This window comes from Dermochelys coriacea, chromosome 2 (genome assembly GCF_009764565.3).
Source record: "Dermochelys coriacea isolate rDerCor1 chromosome 2, rDerCor1.pri.v4, whole genome shotgun sequence".
Classification (NCBI taxonomy): Eukaryota; Metazoa; Chordata; order Testudines; family Dermochelyidae; genus Dermochelys; species Dermochelys coriacea.
In genome coordinates, this window is record NC_050069.1 from 124,300,455 (window position 1) to 124,326,435 (window position 25,981).

Consider the following 25,981-nt stretch of genomic DNA (forward strand, 5'->3'; position numbering starts at 1 on the left):
CAGCACAGACAATGTACGTTTCATTATCAAAAGTCATTTGCAGACAAATTAAGTAATATAAACTTGATAATATCTACTCATGCAGAGCTTGACAGTCATGTGAGAAATAAATATTGTAACATGATTGTGCAATTTAGCATGCATTTTTGACCTCTTCTCTTATCCAGTAACCCATTTCCCCCAGCACTGTATTCTCACATTTGAACCCCATGAACAGCTTCAAATAAGCATTATTTTAATAAACAAAACAAATAAAAAGCAAGCGAACAGAAATACTTCCTCTTTCTCCACCAAAATGAACTCAGCCCAAGACTCAGGTCTAGCAAGGTTTAATACTGAACCAGTGACAGGTTTAAAGTCCAACATTTGGAAACCTGGTGGAGAGCCAGAAACAAGTGATTTAAACCACTGAAAAGGAGAAGTTCCCAGCTTCCCACTGAGATACACAACATGGCTTCAGAGGAGCCTTAATTACAATGAAATTAAGCAAAAATTCTAGCATCCATAAAAAAATGTGTCATGTAAGAAGCATATAGAGAGTACACAGCAGTGTGGGTATCTTGTTTTTATTAGCACAGAGAATGACTTGCACAACTCACTTCTACCTTTGCCACCCGAGAGTAAAGCAGACATCCCATTGTTAGTTATTGCTTTTATAATTTTTAAGACGTTTCAAAAACCTTATTTATAGTGATTGATTCTTCATTGTAATTGTATGTAGCTGCTGAAATATTGATTATAGAGCACTGGAATATTTCTTTGAGGAAAGCATGTTGGCATTCCTGCTGCTGGCAATGTAATTCTTTCGATATACAGCATGTTATAAAAGCACCACATGCACAGCTAGAGTGAAATTTATATCAGTTGTTTCCATTCCCCTGCTCACATCTCTCCTTTTGTTTCCTCCTTTTGTTCCCTTTCCTCCTTTCTAGTCTCCGGTGCTTTGATATCCTTCTTCCACTCTGACCTTGCACATCTGACCTTGTGGATCTTGTTGCTTGGAATTGCCTTCTTTCGTTTTGTGCCAGATTTTGTCCTTCTCTTGCTGAAAGGACACTTATTTCCATATGACCCACTTGTTTTGAGTTTGAACCATGCTCTAGTGCATTATTTCTTTGTCTTTAAACTGTATGAGCTGCATCTGAATTGCATTGTAAGATCCTTAGGTCAAAGACAATGTCTTTGTGTATGCTTGTATGGGGTAAATGCCACTAGTGTCTGATGCCACCAGTAATAAATAATAATAATCCTGAGGCAAATTAAGGGTCCAGTCCTGCAAACATAGTTCTTTTGTCTCATTGTTCCCTTGTGCTCCCCTGTTGTCTCCGAGGTTTTACTTAGATTATAAGCTCTTTGAGGAAGAAATAATCTTTTTTGTTCTGTTTGTACAGCGCCTAGCACAAATGGGTCCTGGGCCATGACCAGAGCTCCTACCGCAATATAAATGAATAATAATAATTATAGTTCTTACTATTTGCACCCCCATGATACATTCCCCCTGAATAATTAGCATTCAGGGTGTGTACATTCCTGGCAAGGTGTTAGCTAGTCCCATGAATGTAGTAAAACAGGCCCGGCCAGCCCAGTGGCTGAATGACAGTGCGGTTAACTGTCTTGTGGACAAGGTTCTAGCATGTTCTTGCAATCTATCGAATTTCTGACATTACGTTAAAATGGTTGTATGTGGTAAAAGGCCAAGCTATCACCAGCTAAGGATTGTGACTTCACTGCAGGATCGTGCAAGAGATGAAGGCTGTGATGAATAAATTCTTATTCACAACCATCTATGAACGTGGCATACAACTGGTTGAGTCACTTGGGTTTTGTGCAAAAAGTTCTTTTCTTCCTTGTTTGTTCCAGTTTGAAAGTTCCTCTTTTGATAGGAGACTTAAAATTACTGAAATGCTAAACAAGGACAAAGTCTTTAATTTTAAGGAAGGATATGGAAATTTATTTTAGAACATAGAGCCAAAGGGTGCGGAATCATTTTTTAAAATAAAACAGCATGAATGGACAGGCAACCTATACAGATAACTCTTCACTGGTTCCTCTTATATTTGGAATCAAGAGGAAGAGCTGGTTATTTAGTTACCTGTTATAAAACAGGGGAGCTATACATAACACAGGTGCTATTGTTACATTTACAATATATTCTCACCACAGCTATTTATCTATCTATATACACGCATTGTGACAAACAACACTCCTTTCTATGGTGGTGTCCTAGTATTTAAAAAGCTTTGCTATTGTCTTCTCTTATTTACATTTCCAGTGAGATAAACAGTAAAATCATGCCAATTTTCTTACACGCACCTCAAATCAAATGGAAACCTAGCTACATAATGGGGTGTGAGTGTGAACTTTGTCCTAGGTAGAAGGGACTCTGGGTCGGTATCAGATTATACCATAGAGCAGTGGTTCTCAAAGCTGGTCCATTGCTTGTTCAGGGAAAGCCCCTGCCGGGCCGGACTAGTTTGTTTACCTGTCGCATCTGCAGGTTCAGCCAATCATAGCTCCCACTGGCAGCGGTTCGCCACTCCAGGCCAATGGGGGCTGCGGGAGGCAGCGTGGGCAAGGGATGTGCTGGCCGCCCTTCCCGCAGCCTCCATTGGCCTGGAGGGGCAAACCGCAGCCAGTGGGAGCCGTGATTGGCCAAACCTGAGGATGCGGCAGGTAAACAAACCGGTCCGGCCCAGCAGGGGCTTTCCCTGAACAAGCAGCGGACCGGCTTTGAGAACCACTGCCAAAGAGCATGTAAATTTTGGGTGCAAGAGAAGATAAAAAGCTAAATGAGTGCAACTGGGGAAAGGAGTTTTTATTTTAGATTGTGTTTGGGAAGTCTTAGTCCTTGCTATCTCCAGGTAAGGAGAACTTCTATTTGTGAGGCAGGATGAAGCTATACTTTCAAACTGACAGAAGACTTTGTATAGAAGTCTTCCCTGTCAAACTTGGTGGTTAGAACCTTTTTATTTTTTTTAAATGGGTTGGATATTGCAAATCTGTATTTGTAAGGGGTACCTTTTGTGAGCAATCCCAGTGCAGACAATGGAGCTACTCATGGAAGGGTCTGCAGAAGGATTGTACCTGAGCACCAACCTGCACATAAGCTTTTTTTGCCTGCGGGAATCTATCTACTTTACTTATGTGGCCCTATCGGTGTAGTACCTGACCACCTCACAGTCTTTAATGGATTTATCCTCATAACACCCATGAGGTAGGGAGGTGTGATTATCCCTTTTTACAGCTTGGGGACAGGGGTACAGAGAGACTAAGTTACTTTCCCAAAGTCACCCACAAGTAGTCTGTGGCAGAATGGGGAACTGAACCCAGGTGTCTGGAGTCCCAAGCAATCACCCTAATCACTGGGCCATCTTTTCTCTCTGCCAATAATAATTCTGTACATATAAATTGTGATTATTCTAATAATACAGACAGTATTGGTATGTGTAGAAAGAGGGTCAAATTTCCACAGGTGGTTGTACATAATCTTCCAAATATCAAATAAAAAATAAATAAAAACAATCTGGAAACCTAATCTGAAATAAATTCAGCAAACTCAGTCATTTCTTTAAAAAGAAAAGGAGTACTTGTGGCATCTTAGAGACTAACAAATTTATTTGAGCATAAGCTTTTGTGAGCTACAGCTCAAATAAATTTGTTAGTCTCTAAGGTGCCACAAGTACTCCTTTTCTGTTTGTGAATACAGACTAACATGGCTGCTACTCTGAAATCAGTAATTTCTTTGCCATTCTCAGTATTGGTGAATCTTTTCACTGGACCTTATGGATATATGAAAATTAACATTTAAAAGAACAGTCATATTTTTAAAACATTTTTCATATTTTTAATTATAGGATGAACACAAGTTTTTTGCTGTAGTCCTTAAATATAATCCAGTCCACCTGGTCAAATATATATCATCTCAGAACTGGGTCCATCTCCAATGATGGACAGCACGTAGAATTAAGAAACATTTCCCTCTGGTTTTCATAAGGCCCCGATTCTGCAAAGTACTTCAGCACATGCTTAGCTTTAAGCACATGAGTAGTTGCATTGACTTTACTGGGAGAATGGACGTGTTCAAAGGTAAGCATGTGAATGAGTGCTTGCAGGCTCCAAGAACTTTTGCTTTAATGAATCACGGCTATAAAGCTGAACTGTGTTAGTCAGCCTTTTAAAAGCACACACAGGTGCTACTGAAGGGGGGACTCACAGAATTCAAATTCCTGCCTTCAGGCTTAAAGAAATATTTATTTTTAGTGCTGTTGAGCAATCTGATGGCAGCAGAAATTGTGTGTCATAGGTGCTAAAATTACTTTCTCGCTCAAATGAATATTCAGACAGACATATCAGAGAGAGAGAGAGGATAGAATTGCATGGGCCCCTTTACTTCAAAAGAAAAAAATCTGGAAAAACAAGCTAGGGGGTTTCCAGTATTTTTTTTTTAAAACCTCATTTCTTTCAAAAACCTGAGGCTCACTGTGGATTGTTTGGATTGGATATTCTCAGATTTGTGAAGCTAACATTTGTTGAAAGTGTAGTTATAGATGGTGGGTAACTATTTAAAAATGGCACCTTCTTACTCAATATATCTGCTTCCAAAGGGTCTTCAAATCATAGCTGACCATTTTACTGACCAAATCACATTTTTACTTCTTTTTGGAATGCAAACCTAATGTAGAAGCGTGAGCCATGTTGTATCCTGTCTCACACAACATCACCTGACAGGTTTCAGAGTAGCAGCCATGTTAGTCTGTATTCACATCCGATGAAGTGAGCTGTAGCTCATGAAAGCTTATGCTCAAATAAATTCGTTAGTCTCTAAGGTGCCACAAGTACTCCTTTTCTTTTTGCGAATACAGACTAACATGGCTGCTACTCTGAAACCTGTTATTATTTACAGAAGACCTCAATTATATTTTTACATCATAGACATTAAAAGGAGATGAAAGATTTATACTGAAAAGGCATAATCCAAGTTAGACAAACACACATCCTTCCACACAATCTTAATTGACTGCTGATAAAAATCCAGTCACAAAGCACATAGATGACTCTGGGCAGTTCCAGCTGTTCACTTGAAGGGCTGTAATTCAGATTGTGAACGAAATGGTTTTTGTGATGTCAACTTTCCAGTGTCCAGTAAACCACATCACATAACCACCATCAGATGGTAAAACAGAGTCAGGAAATGCAAAGGCGGAATGAAGACTGAATGCTATTTCACTCTTACAAATGAATCCTTGGAAACTTGCTAGATCTTGAAACCTTCCAGACCCAAAGTGGTAAGAAAGAACATAGGGTAAAAACAATCATTAATAAGGAAATTTTTAATAATGTCTATAAATTGTTGAGAGGTAATGGAGAGATGAACTGAAAAAGTCTAGTTCCCTAATGACTGTATTAGTACTGTAATTTTTCCTATGGGCTCTTTTTAACAAGCAGCAGACAGCAAATCCAGTTATGAGGGATTACCTGACCAAAGACAGAACTCTATCAACAGGAAGAAACATAAACTAATCACAAACCCTCCAGAGTTATTTTTGTTAGGCATGTTGTGCAAAAAAGAGCAGAAGTGGTGGCATTGACCAAACATATCTTATAATGATGGGGGAGGGCAGATAAGAATCTTGGTAGGTTAGATTAGCTAAAACAAACAATAGATTGATCAGTGTTGAGATGGCTACAGTTTCTGTGAATTAACTAACCATCCTTTAGCTCCTCAGTGAAATTAAAAACTCCCCATCATCTGAGTAACATTCATCCACCATATGATTATCATCAGATAACAATCAGACAAGTATCAATACACAAAACACACACACATATATATATATATATATATATATATATATATATATATAATGCTTATCTTGATTCACTGGGTTGTTTAGGGAGTCTAAATATTATTACTTTGCCTACAGTAGTGCCCAGAACCCCTAGGTGAGATCATGCTGCATTATGGGGGCGCACTATATACAGACATAGATCTGCCCTGAAAAACCTAATGTTTACATAGATAAGACAAACAAATGGTGGAAAGGAAAGAGAATTGAAGTGATTTATGAAATAACACAGCACTCTAAGGGCAAAGCTGTGTATAGAACCTGGGTCTCCTGGGTCCTCTGTCTAGTGCCCTATTCACTAGAGAAGGGGATCCTATGCCAAAAACTCTTCAAAACCAATAACAAACCTCTCAGTTTCAAACACATGGATGTTGCATGTATTGGAGCATGCCAGAGAATGCCCCAGAAGCAAAAATGCACTCTCTTGGCTGCTTTCAGCCATAATGGTGACTAATTCTCGCCAACCACAGTGACACAGTAGTGTTATTTAGTAGTGTGTTAGATGCTGCGGCTGTCACTGGGTCCTGCACTCTCTCTTATCCAGCGCACAGCCGGTTGGCTTTCTGCTGGGCCTAGCTCGCTGCTTGTGCTGAGCCACACAACTCAAGCTGTGAAGTTCCATCTTATGCCGCCAAAGCTCCTCTTGTCCAAAGAGAGACAAGCACAAAGGGCAAGTTCAGAGCGACTGCAAAACCTGTAGCCCCTGGGAACCCCAAAATCAAAGCCCCCACCCCCGAGCTCCCTCTGTACTCCCTGCCTCACAGACGCTGCAACCTGGCCCCTGCAGGGCTGGAGGGAGGGGGCACATGGGGAATTCTCTCCTGTCTCTGCAGTGAAGTTGGTAGGTGGGCAGTGATTAGTCAGGTCCAGTGGATAAAAGCTTGGCTACAGGTAGGATGGCCAGATGTCCCAGTTTTATAGGGACAGTCCTCATATTTGGGGTTGTTTTCTATAGGCACCTATTACCCTCCCACCCCTGTCCCAATTTTTCACACTTGTGATCTGGTCGGCCTAGGTACAGGACTAAGGAGAGCCAGAACAGCTGGGGAGGTTCCATTTGAGGCCCCCTCACCTCTTCAGCCCAGGCTGGAGCTGCCCGATGCTCAGGTAGAGGGCAAGCCCCCCCCCCCACTCCAGCTAAGACTCACAGAGTATCAGGGTTGGAAGGGACCTCAGGAGGTCATCTAGTCCAACCCCCTGCTCAAAGCAGGACCAATCCCCAATTTTTGCCCCAGATCCCTAAATGGCCCCCTCAAGGATTGAACTCACAACCCTGGGTTTAGCAGGCCAATGCTCAAACCACTGAGCTATCAGGTTTCCCCCTGCCTCTCCTCTCTGAACCCTCTCCCCACTACACACGCACACAGCCAGAGTCACCCATCCCTTTGTGCTCATTTTTATTTAAATAAAAAAACAATTCAAAACAGAATCCAAAAATTACAATCACTAGCAGGACAAATCACTGTTACAAAAAGAAACTGCCCCCCCACCCCTTCTTTTTAATGGCACTTTATTAGTTTTATCCAATTGCTACTTCAAATGTTTTGTGTTTCTCTTCATTTAATTTTTATAAAAGGGAAGCAAAGTAAACTTTGGCTCATATTCAACAGCGATCCATATAAAGAACTTCTCACTTAAATTAGATGAGTTAAAAAGTCAGGCCACTAAACGTAGTTCTCCAGCACGTATCAAAATATATCAGGATATCATTTGTGACATATTCAAATGACAAGAAACAATTAAGTAACACAGAAGACAAATAATAATGGCGGATTCATTGTATTTCTTTATAATGCGCTGTCTAAAATTCTAGAGATGTTTAAAAAGGAAGTTATAATTACAGCTGGACAGGAACCTCTTGATGAAGTGTTTTTCAGTGGAAAATGCTGATTCCATGACCCCAATTCTTTACATGGAAAAGTATCAGTTTCAAGCAAACATTCATTGGGAAGTTTTCTCAGGTCCAGAGCGGCATTTCTGGTCCAAATTAGACAGAGAGACTCACACTAGCCAGCCTTAGTTATAATCAATTTTTTTAGGCTTCCTTAGGCATTTATTTTACCACAGAGTCCAGAAATCCTTAGGTCAAGGATAACAAGGCCTAAAATAAATACATACAAAAAGGAGAGATTTGCAATTTTTTAAGAGGGTGGTACTTGAACTAATAAAGTTTGGGAACCAGGCACTAGACCATGCTACCTGTAAGCATTTTTTCTTTTTAAAATGATTTACTTTTAATCAGACTGCTTGCAATTATCTGTCACAAATATTTTTAAAAAAATCTACAGACTATAAAATCAGGGGGTTAAAAAAAATAAATCACAATTTTACTAATATGCTTCTACAGCAAAGCAACAGAGAAATGAAACTCCCAAAGCCAATATCTTGTAAAGCCTGCATGGGCAAACCTATTTAAAATAAAAAAAAGTGTAAACAAAAGAACTGAAGCTCTATGTTTTCTTCTTTCAGTTTATAATTAATATACAATTTAGAGTGAATAACCTGATCCCTTAGACACTGATGATCACCTTAAAGAGGCTCCATAGAGTCATCATCTACTGTGATAGGCTCCTGCTCTGTTTTATATATGTACAGTATAGGTGTTATTTTTTGCTTACTTAATCAACCTAAAGTTATGGGTTTGTTGCAGGCATTACTGAGTAGAACTCAACGTCTATGTTGAAATGGATGTCAGACTAAATGATCATAGTGGTTTCTTCTGTTTTTAAAGTCTATAAATCTATGTATACACACAGAAAATTTAACAGATGTTATTTGGGAGTGTTGGTTATGTACAAAAAGCAAAGATATATTTTATATGTTTATGGAAAATAAAATACACACACAAAAAGAAAAGAAAAGCTAACATTAACAATAAAGACAAGTATGTGTTTTTAAGTGAGTGATGGTAAGTATAGTGGCATTTAACCTTTTGCTCAATAACTACCAGATGCAGTGTAATACACTAGACAACAAGAGCTTAATGTATAATCCTGCAATCTTACCCTCACACAACTCCTGTTGGAACCTAAGGGTAGAATGAGTGTGTATGTATCTGAGGAGCTGGTTGCTAAGGCTTATTGCCTTTTGCCTCTTCCTGCCTTCTAATATTTGGAATTCTGTGGTGGATCATTTGGGCATGCTTCTTTGGGCAGCGGTAACATGGTATTTTCAGGAATGCAGCCATTCCTTTGGTAGATGGCTTTATAAAATGGGTGCTCTTCACACTCTCAGGGGATCCAGTCTTGAAATAAATCACACAGTCTGATCATCTAGGTAAGAATTATGTGATCAGGTCTATAACTTCTTCCCTGTCAGAGTAACAGGCAGCACAGAGCCCAACCCTTCTGCCTTTATAAGAGTAAACTCAGAACAGTAGTACTGAACTCATTGGTTACTTTGGCCCAAAAGGTATTTAGGTGCCAAACTCCCATTGATTTAATGGGAGTTAGGAGCCCAAATATCTTTGAGAATCTGGGCCTTCATTCCTTAGTAGTCATCGTAAAGAACCAAGTCTGCCATTTGCTATTTACTAAGGGCATGATCCAAAGACCAATAAAGTCAATGAAAAGATTCCCATTGACTTCAGTGGGTTTTGGATCACACCCTTTGTGTGTTAGTTTTACCACATATTCCATTACCTTAAAAATGATTTATCAGGCAGATTTAAGTCCTGAGCTCTAAAACCATTATTCCAACAATACTAGAAGATACTGAAGAACATAAAACATGCAAGAAGATACAGTTTGCCATACCTAAATAAATTCTGTACCAACCTGCAGTCACAAATTCTTTGCTGTTCATGAATGGATCCTATTTTATTTACTTATTTATTTTGCCACAAAGTGGTGAGGGCAAATTACATTATTTTCTTTCTGCTGATCAGGTATCTGAAACTGGTAGAATGGGTTAAGCTAGCTAGTCTTGTAAGAAAAAGAAACTCTTTTACTGCACTAAGGTCTTTCTCCATAGCTAAACTTGAATCTTATGGCTTGTCTACGGGGCCATCCAGGAAAGTTAATTCAAATTAACTAAAGATGTGACTTTGAAGGGGATTAGTTAAACCTCATTAAATCCCTGTATGTGGATGATGTTATTCAGAATTAAAAGTGGCCTTAATTCAGTTTAGCTTAATTCACTTTGGAAGTGAATAAAGCCAAAAGGAGCTGCGGCTGCCTGGCTCCGCTTTGAGAGCTGGACCAGGTGTTCACTTCCTAGCTCAGCTTCACTGCTTCCTCCCGCCCCCTGTGAGATCTGAACTGGAGGGAGGTGAGGAGATTAACTCCCTGTTTGCTGGAAACCAGGCAAGGCTCCTGTCATAAATGAACTTTGCCTACTGCTGTTAAACAAATGTTTAAAAAACAAAACAAAACATGAAAGACAGGCTCATCCATTTGTCCAGAATGTTGACAGAGAATAGAATCATGTATTAGTTATTGGGCAGTATCTAAATAGGGCTCCCCCAGAAAGGGACGAGGGGAGTGAAAGTGAGATGTGTTGGGAATTACAGCATGTGAAAAAGTTTTTGGGAGAAATGGCCTTCAACCCTGGGTAGAATTTGCAAGCTTCCCTTCAGGGCCCCAAACTGCTGCAGTCTGAACTGATGGCAACACTCCCATTGAGTTCAGTGGGAGCAAGTTAAGGCCCTGTCCTATTATTACTAATTTCTGTTTGGTTTCGGTTGCATCCACACGTCCTAAGCACTGTGCAAACACAAAGGAAGGCAAAGTCCCCACCCTGAAGAGCTTACAGACAGAAAAGAAATACAGGAAAGGGGTGCAATATGCAAGTAAAGTGGTCACAATATCAGGGTATTATGGATCAGCTCCTCAGCTGCTGTAAATCAGCATCACTCCTCTGATCTGGGTCCTCTGAGTTCCCATTATCAGTACAGATATGTCACAAATAGACCCTAAATGTGGGGGAAAGTGAACTAGGAGAAAACTGGAAGTTAGCATTTCCCTGCTTTGAAACTTCATGCAACCTCCTGCAGTGCAGTGGAGACACCCCAGACCAGTGGTTTTCAGCCTCTTTTTCATTTGTGGATCCCTAAAAAGCTCAAATAGAAGTGCAGACACCTTTGGTCTGTGGACCTACAGGGTTCCGCAGACCCACAATTGAAAACCACTGGACTAGAAGCAACATTAACGAAAAGTGTACTATGCTACATTATTGGGCTCTATGCCACAGCAAACCCTGCGATTTTCAGCAATTGCTGCTGTATCTCATGAAAGTCTTTGTTCTACAATGTGAGTCCCTGAACTTTGTACTTTCTAACAACTGTAGGTAAGTCATAAAATAGAAGAGTACTGCACTTACTTACTGTAAACAGATTAATTTATTGCATGAACTAAAGCCTAAATCCATAGTGCAATTTATCTAAACTGCTCTTTAGTTTTATGCTGCATGAATTGCACTCAAATATTTGCTTCTCTCACTATTTGTGCTCTTCCATTTTAAATAACTAACCATTCTCTGTGCACTAACTTTTCCAAGGAACCAATACCAGGCTGAGCATAATTAAAATTGAATGTGAACAGCAGTATCCAGAATATTATCCAGTGCCACTTGACAAACCAAGGTTCCAGTAAAAGACAAAGTATAATCTCCAAGTAATATAGTACTGCTGAAGAAAATGATGAACCATGTGTCTGACCACAGTTCAGTACAGACAGAAAAAGAACAAACATCCTAGACATGGCATGAGATGGCCCAGTGTCTCATTGTTGGCTTATTCTCCCTCACCTGTCTGTCTGTCTCCATCTGCTGTCTCATGTCTTATAATTGGATTGTAAGCGCTCTGGGGCAAGGACCATCTTTTGTTCTGTGTTGTACAGTGCCTAGCCTGTACAAATGAGGTCTTGATCTGTGACTGGGACTCCTAATTACAGTTGCCAACTTTCATGCAGTAAGTAAGCACCTCAACTTTCACAATAAGCCAAAAATAAAGCTAATCCAAAACAAGCCAATCCTTAAGAAACCCAACACTCTATGTGACTAGATCCCTCCTGGAGTTCAGTCTGGGACTGTGGTGGGCCCGCTGTGCACCCGTGACTCTCTCCCCACCTTGCCCCTACTTGCTCCTTACCCCTGCTTGTCAGGAGCCGATCAAAAAAAGAAGCAACAAGCTACAAGCCAAAAACTAGCCAACAAGCAACTCACAAGCCAATTAAGCCAAAAACAAGCCCAATTTCTGTGTTTTTCTCGTGGGTTTAGCCTGTCTGCTCCTAAGTATCAGAGTCAGCATTTAATACCAGAAGAGACCATCCTATCATCTAGTCTGACCTCCTGCACAACACAGACATTAAACCCCTATCAGTTATCCCTGTATTGAGCCCAATAACCTGGATTAGATTTAAGTATTACAGTGCTAAACCATCTTTTGATAACAGTAGCTTTTTCTGCAGGTGCAGAGAGAATATTTTCTTCATTTCAGTTTGTTCAACTAGTTCAATTCAATGACTAGTTCATTCAAAGTTAAGAAACCAACAGGAGTAGAAAAAGTTTTTCTTCTTCCAATCTAATAATAAAAACTAGTGAAGAGTTGTGAGAGGATGAAATCTACTAATTCTAAAAATCTTGATGGACTTGGTGACCAAAAACAATCAGTTCAATTCATTAAGTACAGATAATACTTCCTTTCTTTAATAAATCAGTTTTAAATGCAAAATATGTTTTGATAAACTTTTTTACTTATTTAAGGTAGTTTATTTAATTAAAAAAACAAATAAAATGCTGTTTTTGTAAATTTTTAATTGAATTTGAATTTCCATCCAAATAGAGCTTTATACAAATCACAAGTAAAAAATTAATCCTCTAGTAAATAAGAAATGGAACAAATTCATAATTTTCTAACAGAAGAAAAAATGAAGAATCTAATGTGTAAATTAAGCTATATAATTGCTTAAATAAATATGTACAGATATAGTGTATCCTATTGGTTACCAAAAAAAGAAGCAGCACCAAATTTAGTGTAAAAGTTATATTTCATTGCAAATCAACATGTTTTAATGGTTACCAACAAATAATCTTTCTTCAGGGAAAATAACTAAAGTCTAAATGCAAAACATAATTAAAATCAATGATCTAAATCAAAGTTTTCTGCTTGCTGATTGAAATCATGATTATATTTGTGATTGAAATCACTTTGATTTCAATCAATCCATCCTGTTTCAGAGTGTGAATTCTTCATATCTTCAACTATTTGTTTTAGCAGAGCTATTCTTGGAATTTTCTTGCTTTTGAGCTAGTGAATGATTGAAGGCGGTAGTACCAGTGCAACACTAGTAGATGTATCATCACTATGGGTCAGCTGGAATTACTGTGTTTGAATTGTGCTTTACGTCCTGACAGATTGATATATGGTGAAAAAAATCTTGCCCCCCCACCCCAGCTACAAGATCCAGTATATTTTCATGACATGTTGCAATTATTAGAATGATCTGTATTTTATTAACTTGTAAAGTTTGGGGTAAGCAGGTTTGGTTGCATGGGGGTGGGGGTGGGGCAGAGGAAGCTTAATATTAATGGAGAGTTGCTAGAGTGTTTCAAAGTATGGATGGAAAATCCAGTAATCATACATTACTCTACACTTATTGTGGCTGTCCAACAATTACACTTCATGTTGATGTAAAGGTTTTAGCCACATATGCCACACAATTATCTCCTTTATGTGAGACACTATGGAGAGTTAATTTAGATTTATCACACACCCCTCACCTGGGAAACTGCAAAACAAGTAAAATCTCTCTGCTTTCCCTGCTAGTGCCCTTTCCTGAAAGTACCAACCAATTAATTTAACCAAAATAGCGTGTAGTGTATATCTGTAATTCAAATGGCAAAGAAGCCAAAGTTTTTGACTGAGGCTCATGGCAGCTTTGCTTTATTTTATTACAGCTTTTTCCGTTATAAATGACAGGTTTTTTTGGTGTGGGGGTGGGGCGTTGAGATGGGGAGAAAGTCCACATTTTGGGCAAAAACATTTAAAAACTTCTCTAAAGCCCTAAAAATTCTGATTGCCTGGACTGAACAAGCACTCCACATTGGCAGACCCAGTATTATGTATGGTTTAGGGGGAGAAACCAGTTCATTGACACTCAAGAAAGGAGGCCTGGCAGTTAAACTGGATAATACTGACAAATACAAATTCCCACAATCTTTATTCCCTTATCTGAATGAGGCATTTTACAAGTATCAAGCAAATAAAGGGAAAATATTAATTTTATATAAAATTCCACAAACAAGCTGCACTGATCATGTGTCAGGAAGGAAGGTACTGTATATTCTGACACAGTATAAGGCAAATGTCTTGGAAAAATTGTCTCATGGTTAAACCACAAGACTGGGAGAGAAGTGTTCTGAGTTTTGTTCCCAGCTTGTCACAGATCTTTGGTGTGAATTTGGGCAAATCACAAATTCTCTGTGCCCATTTCCCCATCTGTGAAAATAAAGATGCTGCTTACCTCTTAGGGGTTTTAAATCTTAATTTATGTTTCCACAGGTTTTGTGATCTTCATATGGGAAGCATGATAAAAGTTTGAAATATTAACGTGTCTCAACCGCTCCCAGTTAAGAGGAGCGTCATTGATTATGGACAAAAAGTTACTGGTATGTCAGACAAACCACTTCTATTATTGTCAATTATTTCTGTCAGAAAATGCCAAATAGTGTACAGAGGTTATAAAAATTAATGACTAAACAAAATAAGCATCACAGAATATTAACCTTTCCCACACTACAGCTTTTCCTGGGACTCGTATCATTTTGGAGCTTTGTTATCCAACATTTTGGCCACAGAAGGTTGTGAACTATCTGACAAAGCAGCCACTAGCATTCTTAGAGTAAAGCACATGCTTAAGTGCAACAGAAAGCTTTACATGTTATAAAATCAGTGCCAAAGCATCCTCCTCTTATTTTTTGTGTGTCTTAAATTTGGTGGGGGAAACAAATGGGGGGGGGGGAAATCACGTTGAATGTTCATTTTGAGGATATGGAGCAAGTAGGGATCTACCGCATAGGACCCCAAATTAGGTGCATTTCCAGGGTTCAACTAAGCAACAAATAAATACCAGGCTACAGGAAACAATCTCCTCAAATCTAAATCACTTGAGGGGAAAACAAAATTTCTTTGTGAATGATCGGGAGAGGAACTATACTGAACATCAATGAGATTTGAAAATGATACCATATTGGCAGATATTCTGAACATCCACCAGGACAGAAAAATAATACAATAGGAGTGAGAGAGATTAGAAACATGGTCAGAAAACAGTAAAATAGATTGAACTCTCAAAAGTGCAGGCTGATGCACACATGCAAAAGGAGGAAGAAACTTAGCAGCAATTCTGAAAGATACCTAAGGTGTGAGGGTAGGCAGGAAATTATGCATGGGTTTATATATCTATAAAGCAGCCAATGCAGTTTGGGCTGCCTATTCAGAAGTATCAGAGTTGAAATGCCAGCGAGCACCTAGTATTCTCCATTAAATCATTAGATTGTAAGCTCTTTGGAACAGGGATCATCTTTTTGTTCTATGTTTATACAGTGCCTAGCACAGCAGAAGCCCCAGTCCCAGACCGGGACTCCGGTCAAGACTGCAATTCTAAGAAAATTATACTTAAAATAATAGATAATAAAATATTGACAAATATAAGGAGTTCAGATCAGAGTAACAAAATTGATTCAGAAACGTCAGGAACTGACTTATGGAGGAAAAACTATATGTATATATAATTATAGCTTTGCCTAAGTGATGCTGAAGTTGGGACATGATCACAGTCTACCAATATTTGAAAGGTCTAAACACCAAGGAAAGAGAGGAATAATTTAGAGTGCTGCACAGAGGTATAAGTGGGAATAACAGTTTCATCATGAAAATGTAAGCTATATGGGAAAAATTCTGATCACTCTATGATATGAATAAGGGTCCTTGGCTGTGGTACGCTCTCCTTAAGTGAAAAGATGGAAGTTCCACCACTGGGAACACCTAAGAGTATGTTAGACTGAACGCTAGTAGAGCTGTGGCAAGTGTTATGCTTTGTATGCACGTGGTCACAGATTTGAATCCACTTAGTCTACCACAGACACTGTGAATAGTGTCTGTTTTAAATAGAAAGGATGTCCCCATGGTTGGGGTGCTAGCCTGAACCAAGGATCAATTCCCTGCTGTTTAACAAACTTGGTGCACCACCTTAGGCAGCTCATTTAATTTCTCTGTGCCTCCGGTCCCAAATTGTGAAAGGGGCTCATCCATACTTCATAGGGGTGTTGGGAAGATAAAACTATTAAAGCTTGTGAAGCCCTCAGATAGTATAGTAATAAGGGTCATGTAGTTACCTTAGATAGATTAATGTAAAGATACCATAGGAGAACAATCCTTCAGTGGTGGGCGATGGACTAATTGCCTTACAGATTTGTTCCATGTCTATCTACTATGATTCTATAGAATACAAAACTCCACTCAAGTGTTTGCAGCCTCTTTTGAGTAAACTCTGTTTAGCTGGGTGGAGTTTGTCTTGTTTTTCGCTACATGCAAATTATAACCCTCCACAACCCCTCTGCAAATATTTTCTCACACACTGCACTGGGCAGAAGCAGGCAGGTTTCCTACAGATCTTCTGGATTAGTTTTGGGGTTTTGTTTTTAAAGGAGGGAGGAGTTGGAGGCTTGCGAGACAGGGCAAGTCGAAAAAACAACTAGGCAGCCAAACTAAGAAAAAAGGCAGGGGAAACTTCTTCATCTTTCAGCAACAGTGACTATGAGAAATCAAACCCTACATACGGCTCTTTTCAGAATAAAGAACCTCTGCACAGCTCATATGCTCACTCCCCCTCACATTTTACATCGACTTGGTAATAGAGCCTTACCTGTTTGTCAGCGATGAAAAGGCAGAGAACCAGCCAACAGCCTGCTGCTGAGATGGACATGTCCGTGTGTCTGTCTCTGCCTGCCTTTCCTGTTCCTTTTGCTGCCACTGCCCCAGAAATTAGATCCTCCAAACCAAATCCCCTAGCCCCAGCCACATTTGAGTTAGTTACTTCTCTTTCTTCCTTTCCTTCCTCTCAGTTACATGAGGGGAGAAAACAAACATACCAAAAAAAAAAAAAAAAAAAAAAAGTCTGGCTGCAGTCCCCACAGCATTTCCTCAGGACTTGACATGCAGGTTTTTTTTTTCTTTCTTGTCCCTCCCTTTCCTCTCCCCGCCCCCCTGTTAGAAGAAGTTTAGTCATGAAGCCTGTGGTCCTTCCTCCTGGTGATAGTGCGCCCTCCCCAAGTCAACTCCACTGCCTACTGCTCGAGACCTGCTTCCCTCTTGTTCTATCTTATAATTTCTCTCCTCCCATTGCTTCTTGCAACCTCCTGCTTGCTTCCTCCCTTTCACTGCATCCTGCTTGTTTCTGAAGTCTCCTTATGCTCCTTTCCTTTCAATCTCTCAAGCAACCTGCTGTCCCCTTCCTTCAACTACCTCTGGCAACCTCCTACTGCCCTGTTCTTTCCCAGTGCCTCCATCCCCGCCACTCCATCCAGCAATTTCCTGATGACCCTTCCCTTCCACTACTTCCTGAAACTGCCCTTCTGTCCCCCCTCACACTGCCTCTTGCAACTTGCCCTCAGTGGGCCCAACAAATTCCTGCCCTTTGCCTCTGGCTCTGTGAAAATTACACCAGATAGGCTTTAAATCCACCACACTGCAACTCCCCTCTCCTCTTTATCAGCAACAAACTCCTAAAACCAATGGGAAGCATCTTCAGCTGTGCTGTCTTTCTGTGTATATGCGCTGCACCAGGGCAGGTGGAGGTGGGGAACGAGTTTCTAAGATGATCTAATCAGGAAGTTGCTCTTTTTCTTGGGTATTTAGATTTGGCCCATGACCAGAAGAAACATAGCTTTATAGGTTATTCCACACCTACAAAAGATCAAACACAAATGGAAACGGTGCTCTTTGCTTGTGCCACTATTCTTTGTCTCCTCCACAGATGAATTACCCTTTCAAACAGCCCTGAGTGTGAGGAGAAAATGGGCCATTAGGTTTTTCCTCACAGCATTCTAATCTGGAGAAAGGCTTCATGCATGACACAGCTTTCTTCGGAAATAACACAACCTCAGCACCCAAAGGCATATAGCAAATGGCAACATAAATACACTGGTATTCCTCTCTAAACAATAGCGATTTCTTATGATTTAGGGACACTCCCCTCCCTGCTAATCCCAGGAATCTTGAATTTACTTTTACATTTCAGTGCTTGTGAAAAGGGCTGGCTCAACAGATCTAGAGACCAAAGTCTGCTCTTTTTGCATTATATACACAAGAGAGACAAGGTGGGTGAGGCAATATGTTTTATTGGACCAACTTCTGTTGGTGACAGAGACAAGCTTTTGAGCTACACAGAGCTATTTACCTCACCCACCTTTGCTCTCCCATACATCTGTCAGAATAGCAAAGGCAGCAGCAGGGTATGATTCTTACCCTTGTGCCTCCATCCTGTGCCAGATGAAGCTAACTCTGGGGTGAGTTCAATATTTGAGCTCTAATAAAATTGCCACCTAAGATGCTAGGCCTGGTCACTAGGTACATTGGAATTGTTATACCAGATCAGACCATTGCTCCATCTTGTCCTATGTTGCCAGTAACCACCAGTTCCACATGCCTCAGAGGAAGGTGCAAGAAACCCTGTAGGGCACAATCACACCCACTTATGGAGACAGTTTCTTTCTAAACTTATAATTTAGTGCTTGGCCCATGCTTTAAATATCCCTCATAGTTGTTAAAATGCTAGCTAATGTAACTGTGGGTGGTGTCATTATCTATATGTTTAATCCTTTTTTGAGCCTACTGAACTCTTGATACACCATCTTTCTGTGTGCATGTACATATGTCACTGAAAATGCGGGGGATGTATAATGATATCTGATTCTAAAAAAGAATAGAATTTGGGTGTACACTGCACCCTTTCACATAGTCTAGTTCAAGAGTCACCCAGGTTTCACATCCACAGAGAAGTGTAGGGATGACAACTGTCTTATAGACCTGAATCTTAGCATCCTTCCGTAGGTCATGGTCCATGAAAACGCGTCGGAGCAATTTCCCAAAGGAAGCACTTGCACACTGAATCTTGGGTGACCTACTGACAACCCCTCTAGAGTCTGAAGAGGTACCACTTGTCAGAGACCCTGTGGTGGTCAGAGGAAACGTTACAAAGACACATTGAAAACAAATTTCAAGAAAACTGATGTGGACATTGCAAGCTGGGAGGAGCAAGCCACTAACTGACATCAATGGCAGTACATTCTTCATCAGGCAGTGGCCCGCTTCGAAGAGCAGTGCCTTGCCCTTGAAAAAAGAGAAAGAAGGAAGGAAAAAGAGAAAGAAAAAGAATTTTCTTTCAGCAGGCAGATGACCCTGCCAGGAAATGTTCTGGGGGCGGATATGGGGTTCCAGGATCAGATTCCTGAGTCCTGAGGTATCTGGCTGGTGATTCTTGCCCACATTCTCAGGGTTCAGCTGATCGCCATATTTGGGGTCGGGAAGGAATTTTCCTCCAGGGCAGATTGGAAGAGGCCCTGGGGGTTTTCGTCTTCCTCTGTAGCATGGGGCACGGGTCACTTGCTGGAAGATTCTCTGCACCTTGAAGTCTTTAAACCATGATTTGATGACTTCAATAGCTCAGACATAGGTGAGAGGTTTATTGCAGGAGTGGGTGGGTGAGATTCTGTGGCCTGCATTGTGCAGGGGGTCAGACTAGATGATCATAATGGTCCCTTCTGACCTTAATATCTATGAATCTATGAATCTCAGGACTCATATGTAAATCCATGGTAGAGAACATCCTCAAACTGTGAGATTGCCGATGATGAGTTCAGGAGTGTGTTGGGACAGGGACATATTCTCCATCTGTGTTTGTACTTTGCCAAGCATACATACAGGAGCTTTACAAAGTAATGCATTTATAACCCTTCTGCCAGGTGGAGCCAGCATCAACCAGAGACAGGTTCAATATCTAAGGGTTCCTTTCTATTGATACAACACAGAACCGGCTCGAGCCCCGACCCAGTAACCGGGGTAACACACACCTGGGAACCTCTGAGAAGCAATACTTCCCCACACACAAGCACAGAGTCTGAGCATAGAAAAGAAACTTTTAAGAAAAGGAGGGGCAGTAACTCAGCATTAATTTGGGAAACACCACAAACAGGGTTCATAAACATAAACCATGAGTAAAAGACCCAAGTAAGTTGGGTAGCCTCCTTTTCCACTCAGGTTCTTAAGTACAGCAACCCAAAAGTCCCTTTCAAATGCCTGACCCTTCTCTGCACCCCACTCACAGTTCCTGTCCGTGGTCAGTGCAGACCCAGAGTTCACAGGTGCATCTGCAGAGTTCACCTCCCCCCCGGGTTGGGTAAAGTGGCACTTTACTTGCTCCGCTGCTTGGGCACTCGCTTGCCACCCCTCTTTGCTAGCCACCCTGCTGGCCACTCACAGGCCACTCTTGCCATTTGGCTCCTCGCTGCTCCCACCAGCTCCCTGCTCTCACTACGCCTTCCACCAGCTACCTGTCCCCACCCCTCTTATTTTCACAAGGCTCTGACATTCGAGCCCCTGGCTTAACGAGGTTCTTTCAACTGAGGGTGGCTCCATCATTTGTGACAGGTTAAGCACAGTCCTGCTTTCCTGTATTCCTACAATAATTACAACATTGGTAACTGTATTTCACTACCCCTGCCTTCAGTACTAAGGTGATTTGTACCCAACACCAGCCAAAGTTGATCACTTTGACATCACTGTATCTGCTAAATATGTAAGTAGAGCAGAAGAAAACTGTATTTACATAAACACACCCAAAGTCTCTCCCCCTCCAAGCTAGCTATCAGGGAAGCATTCATTCAGACCCTGTTGGGTCACTACCCCTGCCTTCAGTACTAAGATGATTTGTACCCAACACCAGCCAAAGTTGATCACTTTGACATTGCTGTATCTGCTAAATATGTAAGTAGAGCAGAAGAAAACTGTATTTACATAAACACACCCAAAGTCTCTCCCCCTCCAAGCTAGCTATCAGGGAAGCATTCATTCAGACCCTGTTGGGGTCTGGATTGTAAAGTTGGTAAATGAGGTAGCAGATCACTAAGAATGGTTTATTTGTATGGAAAATATTCTGGAATGGTACTAACAGAATAGAACCACAGTAATGGATGAAAATTTTTCTGAAGAAGCTGTGCACACCCCTCATGCTGGAAATCCTCAGTCTTCTGCATTGTATTGGTATTTTTAAATGATCATATTTAAGATACACAGAAATGTGCTCTTAAACAGTGGCACTGGAACGCTTTTTATAGTGGGGTGCTGAAAGCCAGGAAAACTATTCCCAAACTTTTTATCTTGGTCCCCCCTGAGCTGAGGCCAGGAGCAGGGCCATGTCTCCTGGAGGGGAGGACATGGATAGGGATAAGGGTCAAGGCTGGGGCCACAGCTGGGGACAGGCATGGGACCAGTAGCAGAGCCCCGTGTGGAGGACCAGCAGCCGGGCCACCACATGTGCAGCCGGGTGGGGGGGCCGGCAGCTGGGATCCCCAGGCGTGGGGCTGGAAGCCGGGATGCGGGACCCTGCGTGTGCGGCCGGGTGTGGCAGCTCGGAACCCAGGGTACGGGGCCAGCAGCCGGGATGCAAAACACCCCCTGCAACCCGGAGGAGGGCCACCAGCCAGGACTCCGCATAAAATCTGTGGGTGCTGCAGCACCCCCCACACTCCTACTTCCCACGCCTATGCTCTTAAATAGAACAATTGGTTAAGTTCCTTCCTCTTTTTACTTGCATGCACAATACTGAAACTGTAAGCACTGTTTATTACTAGCTGCTGATTCAGGCCACAGATTTACAGGAGAAAGACAGAACGACTTTAGGATGCCCAGAATTGCAAAACAGTTTCTATTATAATTCCTCTCTACAGATGCTTGTTTCCTCCTGAAACATTCATCTTTGGGGATGAAATTTCCACTCCATGCCTGCAACTTTTGTCTCCATGTGAAGGTCAATTATTTCTTGAAAGCTTGAGTGAAGGCACTTGTTTCTGATTTACATGCTATGAAACTGATCCAAACCCCAGTGAATCACTTGGTGTCTTCTTACTGACTGTATAGTGCAGTAGTAGACCCTTGGAAATCCAGTTATGAAGGTCTGAAAAATAAGAACTGGCAAATGTAAAATAGGAAGTTTTGTCAAAGCTTAAATTATAATGTTAGCCAGAGATGTTCTAGGTAGGGCTGGTCAAAAGTTTTACACCAAAACTGTTTGACAGAAAATAGGGTTCACAACTATACAATTTTTTAAAAATGTCCACTTTCTGTAGAAAATTTTATCAAAAAACCCAAATACCCCAAATCAAAACTTCAATTCAGAAATGCTGCCATGGTCTATGATTCTATGATTCTATGTCGCCTCTATTCTCCACTATAGTCTGGATGCCTCAGAGAGCCTACATCTCCAGTGATCCACAGTTGCTATGGGACTCCCTTCATGCACTACGGTAAAAGATGAGACTGTGGTGCATCATGGGAAATGTAGTCTGGCCTGGGAGTTAAGCACACACAGGAGAATGGGACATGAGGCATCTGAACTGGACCCTCCCTTAAGGCACTGTGGTAGCACTTCTGAACAGAAAATTTCTGTTGAGTTTTCACACCAAAATTAACTATTTAATTGTTGGTGAAAATTTCCACAGAAAAAGCCCAGCTCTAGGCATGCCTTCACAACTGACTGTACAGTGAAATGGCTTCTGCTCTTGCCTCCCCCCCCAAAGACCCATGTCTTAGAACTATTAAGTACTGTGTTAAGATTGCATGGTTAAGGTTAGAAAATCATGAAATGCTAAAGGTAAAGTTGAATGCACAACTTTAACTCCGCCTCATTGTGAGTATACATTATGCTGCAGTCTAATGTAGTGATAATATTCTATTTTTTAAATATAAAATTCTCTATCTAATGAACTATAAATGCGGGTAAATAGTTCTAGTTTTGAAGGATGCTGACAGGGTTCCTTCCCCATGCTGAACTCTAGGGTACAGATGTGGGGACCTGAATGAAAGACCCCCTAAGCTTATTCTTACCAGCTTAGGTTAAAAACTTCCCCAAGGTACAAACTTTGCCTTGTCCTTGAACAGTATGCTGCCACCACCAAGCGTTTTAAACAAAGAACAGGGAAAGAGACCATTTGGAGATGTCTTCCCCCAAAATATCCCCTCAAGCCCTATGCCCTCTTTCCTGGGGAAGGCTTGATAAGAATCCTCACCAATTGGTACAGGTGAACACAGACCCAAACCCTTGGATCTTAAGAACAATGAAAAATCAATCAGGTTCTTAAAAGAATTTTAATTAAAGAAAAGGTAAAAGAATCATCTCTGTAAAATCAGGATGGAAAATACTTTACAAGGTATTCAGATTCAAAACACAGGAGATCCCCCTCTGGGCAAAACTTTAAAGTTACAGAAAACAGGAATAAACCTCCCTCTTAACACAGGGAAAATTCACATAAAACAAAAGATAAACTAATCCGCCTTACCTGGCTTACCTATACTGGTTGCAATATTGGAGACTTGGATTAGGATGGGTTGGAGAAGGTGGATTTCTGTCTGGCCTCTCTCAGTCCCAAGAGAGAACAAAATGTAAACAAAGAGCACAAACAAAAGCCTCCCCCCCCCCCAAGATTTGAAAATATCTTGTTCCCTTATTGGTCCTTTGGGTCAGGTGCCAGCCAGGTTAGCTGAGCTTCTTAACCCTTTACCAATAACAGGATGTTGCCTCTGGCCAGGAGGGATTTTATAACACTGTATACAGAAAGGTGGTTACCCTTCCCTTTATTTATGACAGATGCCATTATGCTGATGCTGGGAATCTGAAAAAAGACTAACCACAACAAATGACAACTTTCTTACTTGAAAGTGGGAAGAAACAGATGTCAGGTAAGTTATAGTTTTGTAAATCTTTAATAGCTTCTTCCTTTCCCTTTATCAAAAAAGCTGGAATGTTATTTTCAAGTATTCACATTTTTTCAAATTTTATTAATAGACACCCCCCCCACTTTTTTTTTGAGAATACCAATACCAGCTTTTAATATAAATTTTATGGGATAAACAGACTAGAGGCACATCAGCAAATGCACATACCAATAAAGGACATCACAAGTGAAGTATAGAGGCTAGAAATCACCAGGAAATATAGCTCTCAAGCATTGCACAGATGTAGTGTCTCCCAGTAGCAAACCTAGCCCCCAAGAACAATGGCAGTCATGGTCAAGCTGTTAATGTCAAGGAACATTTTTATAGGGAAGTGATCAAAGGGATGCCAACAAAATTAAACGATGATCTATAACAAACCCATATGTAGGAACTTGGCTTGATTGCTTCCTCCAAGCAGGAAAACATGGAATATGGCTAAAGATGTCCTTTTTTTTTTTTTATTAAATGAAGGGAGTTGGGTTAGCACTTTGTTCAACAAGGATATGACAGAAGCATGAGAGCTTATTTGGTCTCTGTTATCAAAACCTTTTCCTTTGTGAGATCTGTCATACCATGAAATCTAATTTATGAAACATTTTAACAACTGATCACTTCAACCGTTCAGGTTACCCTCTCTTTACCATCTTTCATCTTGAAGAGGAGAGAGGGGGAGAGAGAGAGAGAGAGAGAGAGGGAGGGAGAAATAAAAATTATACACTGACACCACTAATTTAAATCTAGGAGCACAACAGTAAACACAATATTCAAAGTTTTTAAAGGAGCTGAAAATGAAATCTCAATATTAGAGAAAACATGGCTGCTATTTTCAAGGAGTTTTGGTAAAGAATGATTAATCTGTGGGCAAAATGTGCCATTTTTCTTTCTCTCATCAAAAAAATTGTTAGCATAAAAGTGAAGATAAAGATGGTCCTATAATTAAGGCACTGCAATAGGATTCTAGAGCTCTGGATTCAATTCCCAGCTCTGTCACAAATATACTGTCATTTTGGGAATATCACTTAATCCCTCTGTTGTCCATCTGTAAAATGGACATTATACTTTTGTCATGTCTCTTTAGAAACCATTCCTGCATGTGTAATCTTTGCAGGATTGGAGGGTTTTGAGACTATAAACTCTTCAGGGCAGGGAGCTTCTGCCCTGGTCAATTCTGGCCAGTATATGGGTTTAACACTCAGTTCGCTTCTCCCTCAATGTGAAGAGGACTATGCACACTTGTGGTAACCAAGATGAAATTTTCCCCAGACCCTTTAGTCAAACACACACTGGTTTGGATTAAAACATAAAATATGTTTATTAACTACAAAAGGATAGATTAAGTGATTATACGTGATAGCAAACAGATCAAAGCAGATTACTGAGTAAATAAACAAACTGCAAACTGATCTTAACACACTAGATAGGTAGATTATGAATTAGCAAATTCTCACCCTGAGTGAGAAACAGGATGGCAGATTCTTAAGGCACAAGCTGCCTTGGCTTTGCAGCATGGGTTTCCTGGGTTTTCATACACAGGCTAGAAATCCCTTAGCCTGGGACCATCACTTCCCCCCTGTTCAGTCCTTGTTCCTCAGGTGTTCCCAGGTGTGTTGTTGTAGGGAAAGTGAGGTCCCCTCATGATGTCATTTCCCCCCTTTTATATCTTCTTCCCACTTGCTGGCAAGCTCTTTTGCTGTGACCTGGGTCAAACAGTTCCCATTGTGTTGTGCTATTTCTGAGAGGTTTCTATTGTACACAGTTCCTGGGGAACCCTTGTGCTTGTGTGCATTTCCTCACTAAGCCATTAACATTGTTTGGCCTTTTACTGTTGTACCCGAAAGGCTGCTTGTGGGTGTTCCCAACCTCAGAACATGTTTCAGTAACACACACAGCGCCAAACTTCCTAACTTCACATATGACAATAGTACATACAATCCAATGAGATATAACTGTCTAGCAGATCAAGACTTTTAGAATGATACCTCACAAGGTATACTTTGTACAAAACAGATCCTAATTAGATGACAGTGGTGAATATTGAGGTGTCACAAGAAGAACAACTTGAAAAGATTTTTTCCTTGTTATGAAGTAAATGTTGCTCTGTCCAATTTACTTTAGGTTTGGTTTGGAGTGTTAGTGTATCCATGTT

The 25,981-nt window shown here is 40.7% G+C and overlaps 1 protein-coding gene across 3 annotated transcripts in view; it reads right to left on the reverse strand.

Moving 5' to 3' along the window:
- The window catches only part of TNFRSF11A (TNF receptor superfamily member 11a), a 37,126-nt gene extending 19,712 nt beyond the window's left edge, over positions 1–17,414 (reverse strand). For 2 of the 3 annotated variants that reach the window (XM_043508419.1, XM_038391006.2), the window contains exon 1: positions 16,712–17,414. In XM_043508419.1, the coding sequence (XP_043364354.1) occupies positions 16,712–16,771 (60 nt within the window). In that variant the 5' untranslated portion in view covers positions 16,772–17,414. Of the gene's footprint in view, positions 1–9,622; positions 9,765–16,711 lie in introns of those variants that run through there. The other variant, XM_043508420.1, reaches the window with a different exon arrangement.
- Positions 17,415–25,981: the final 8,567 nt, after the last annotated feature.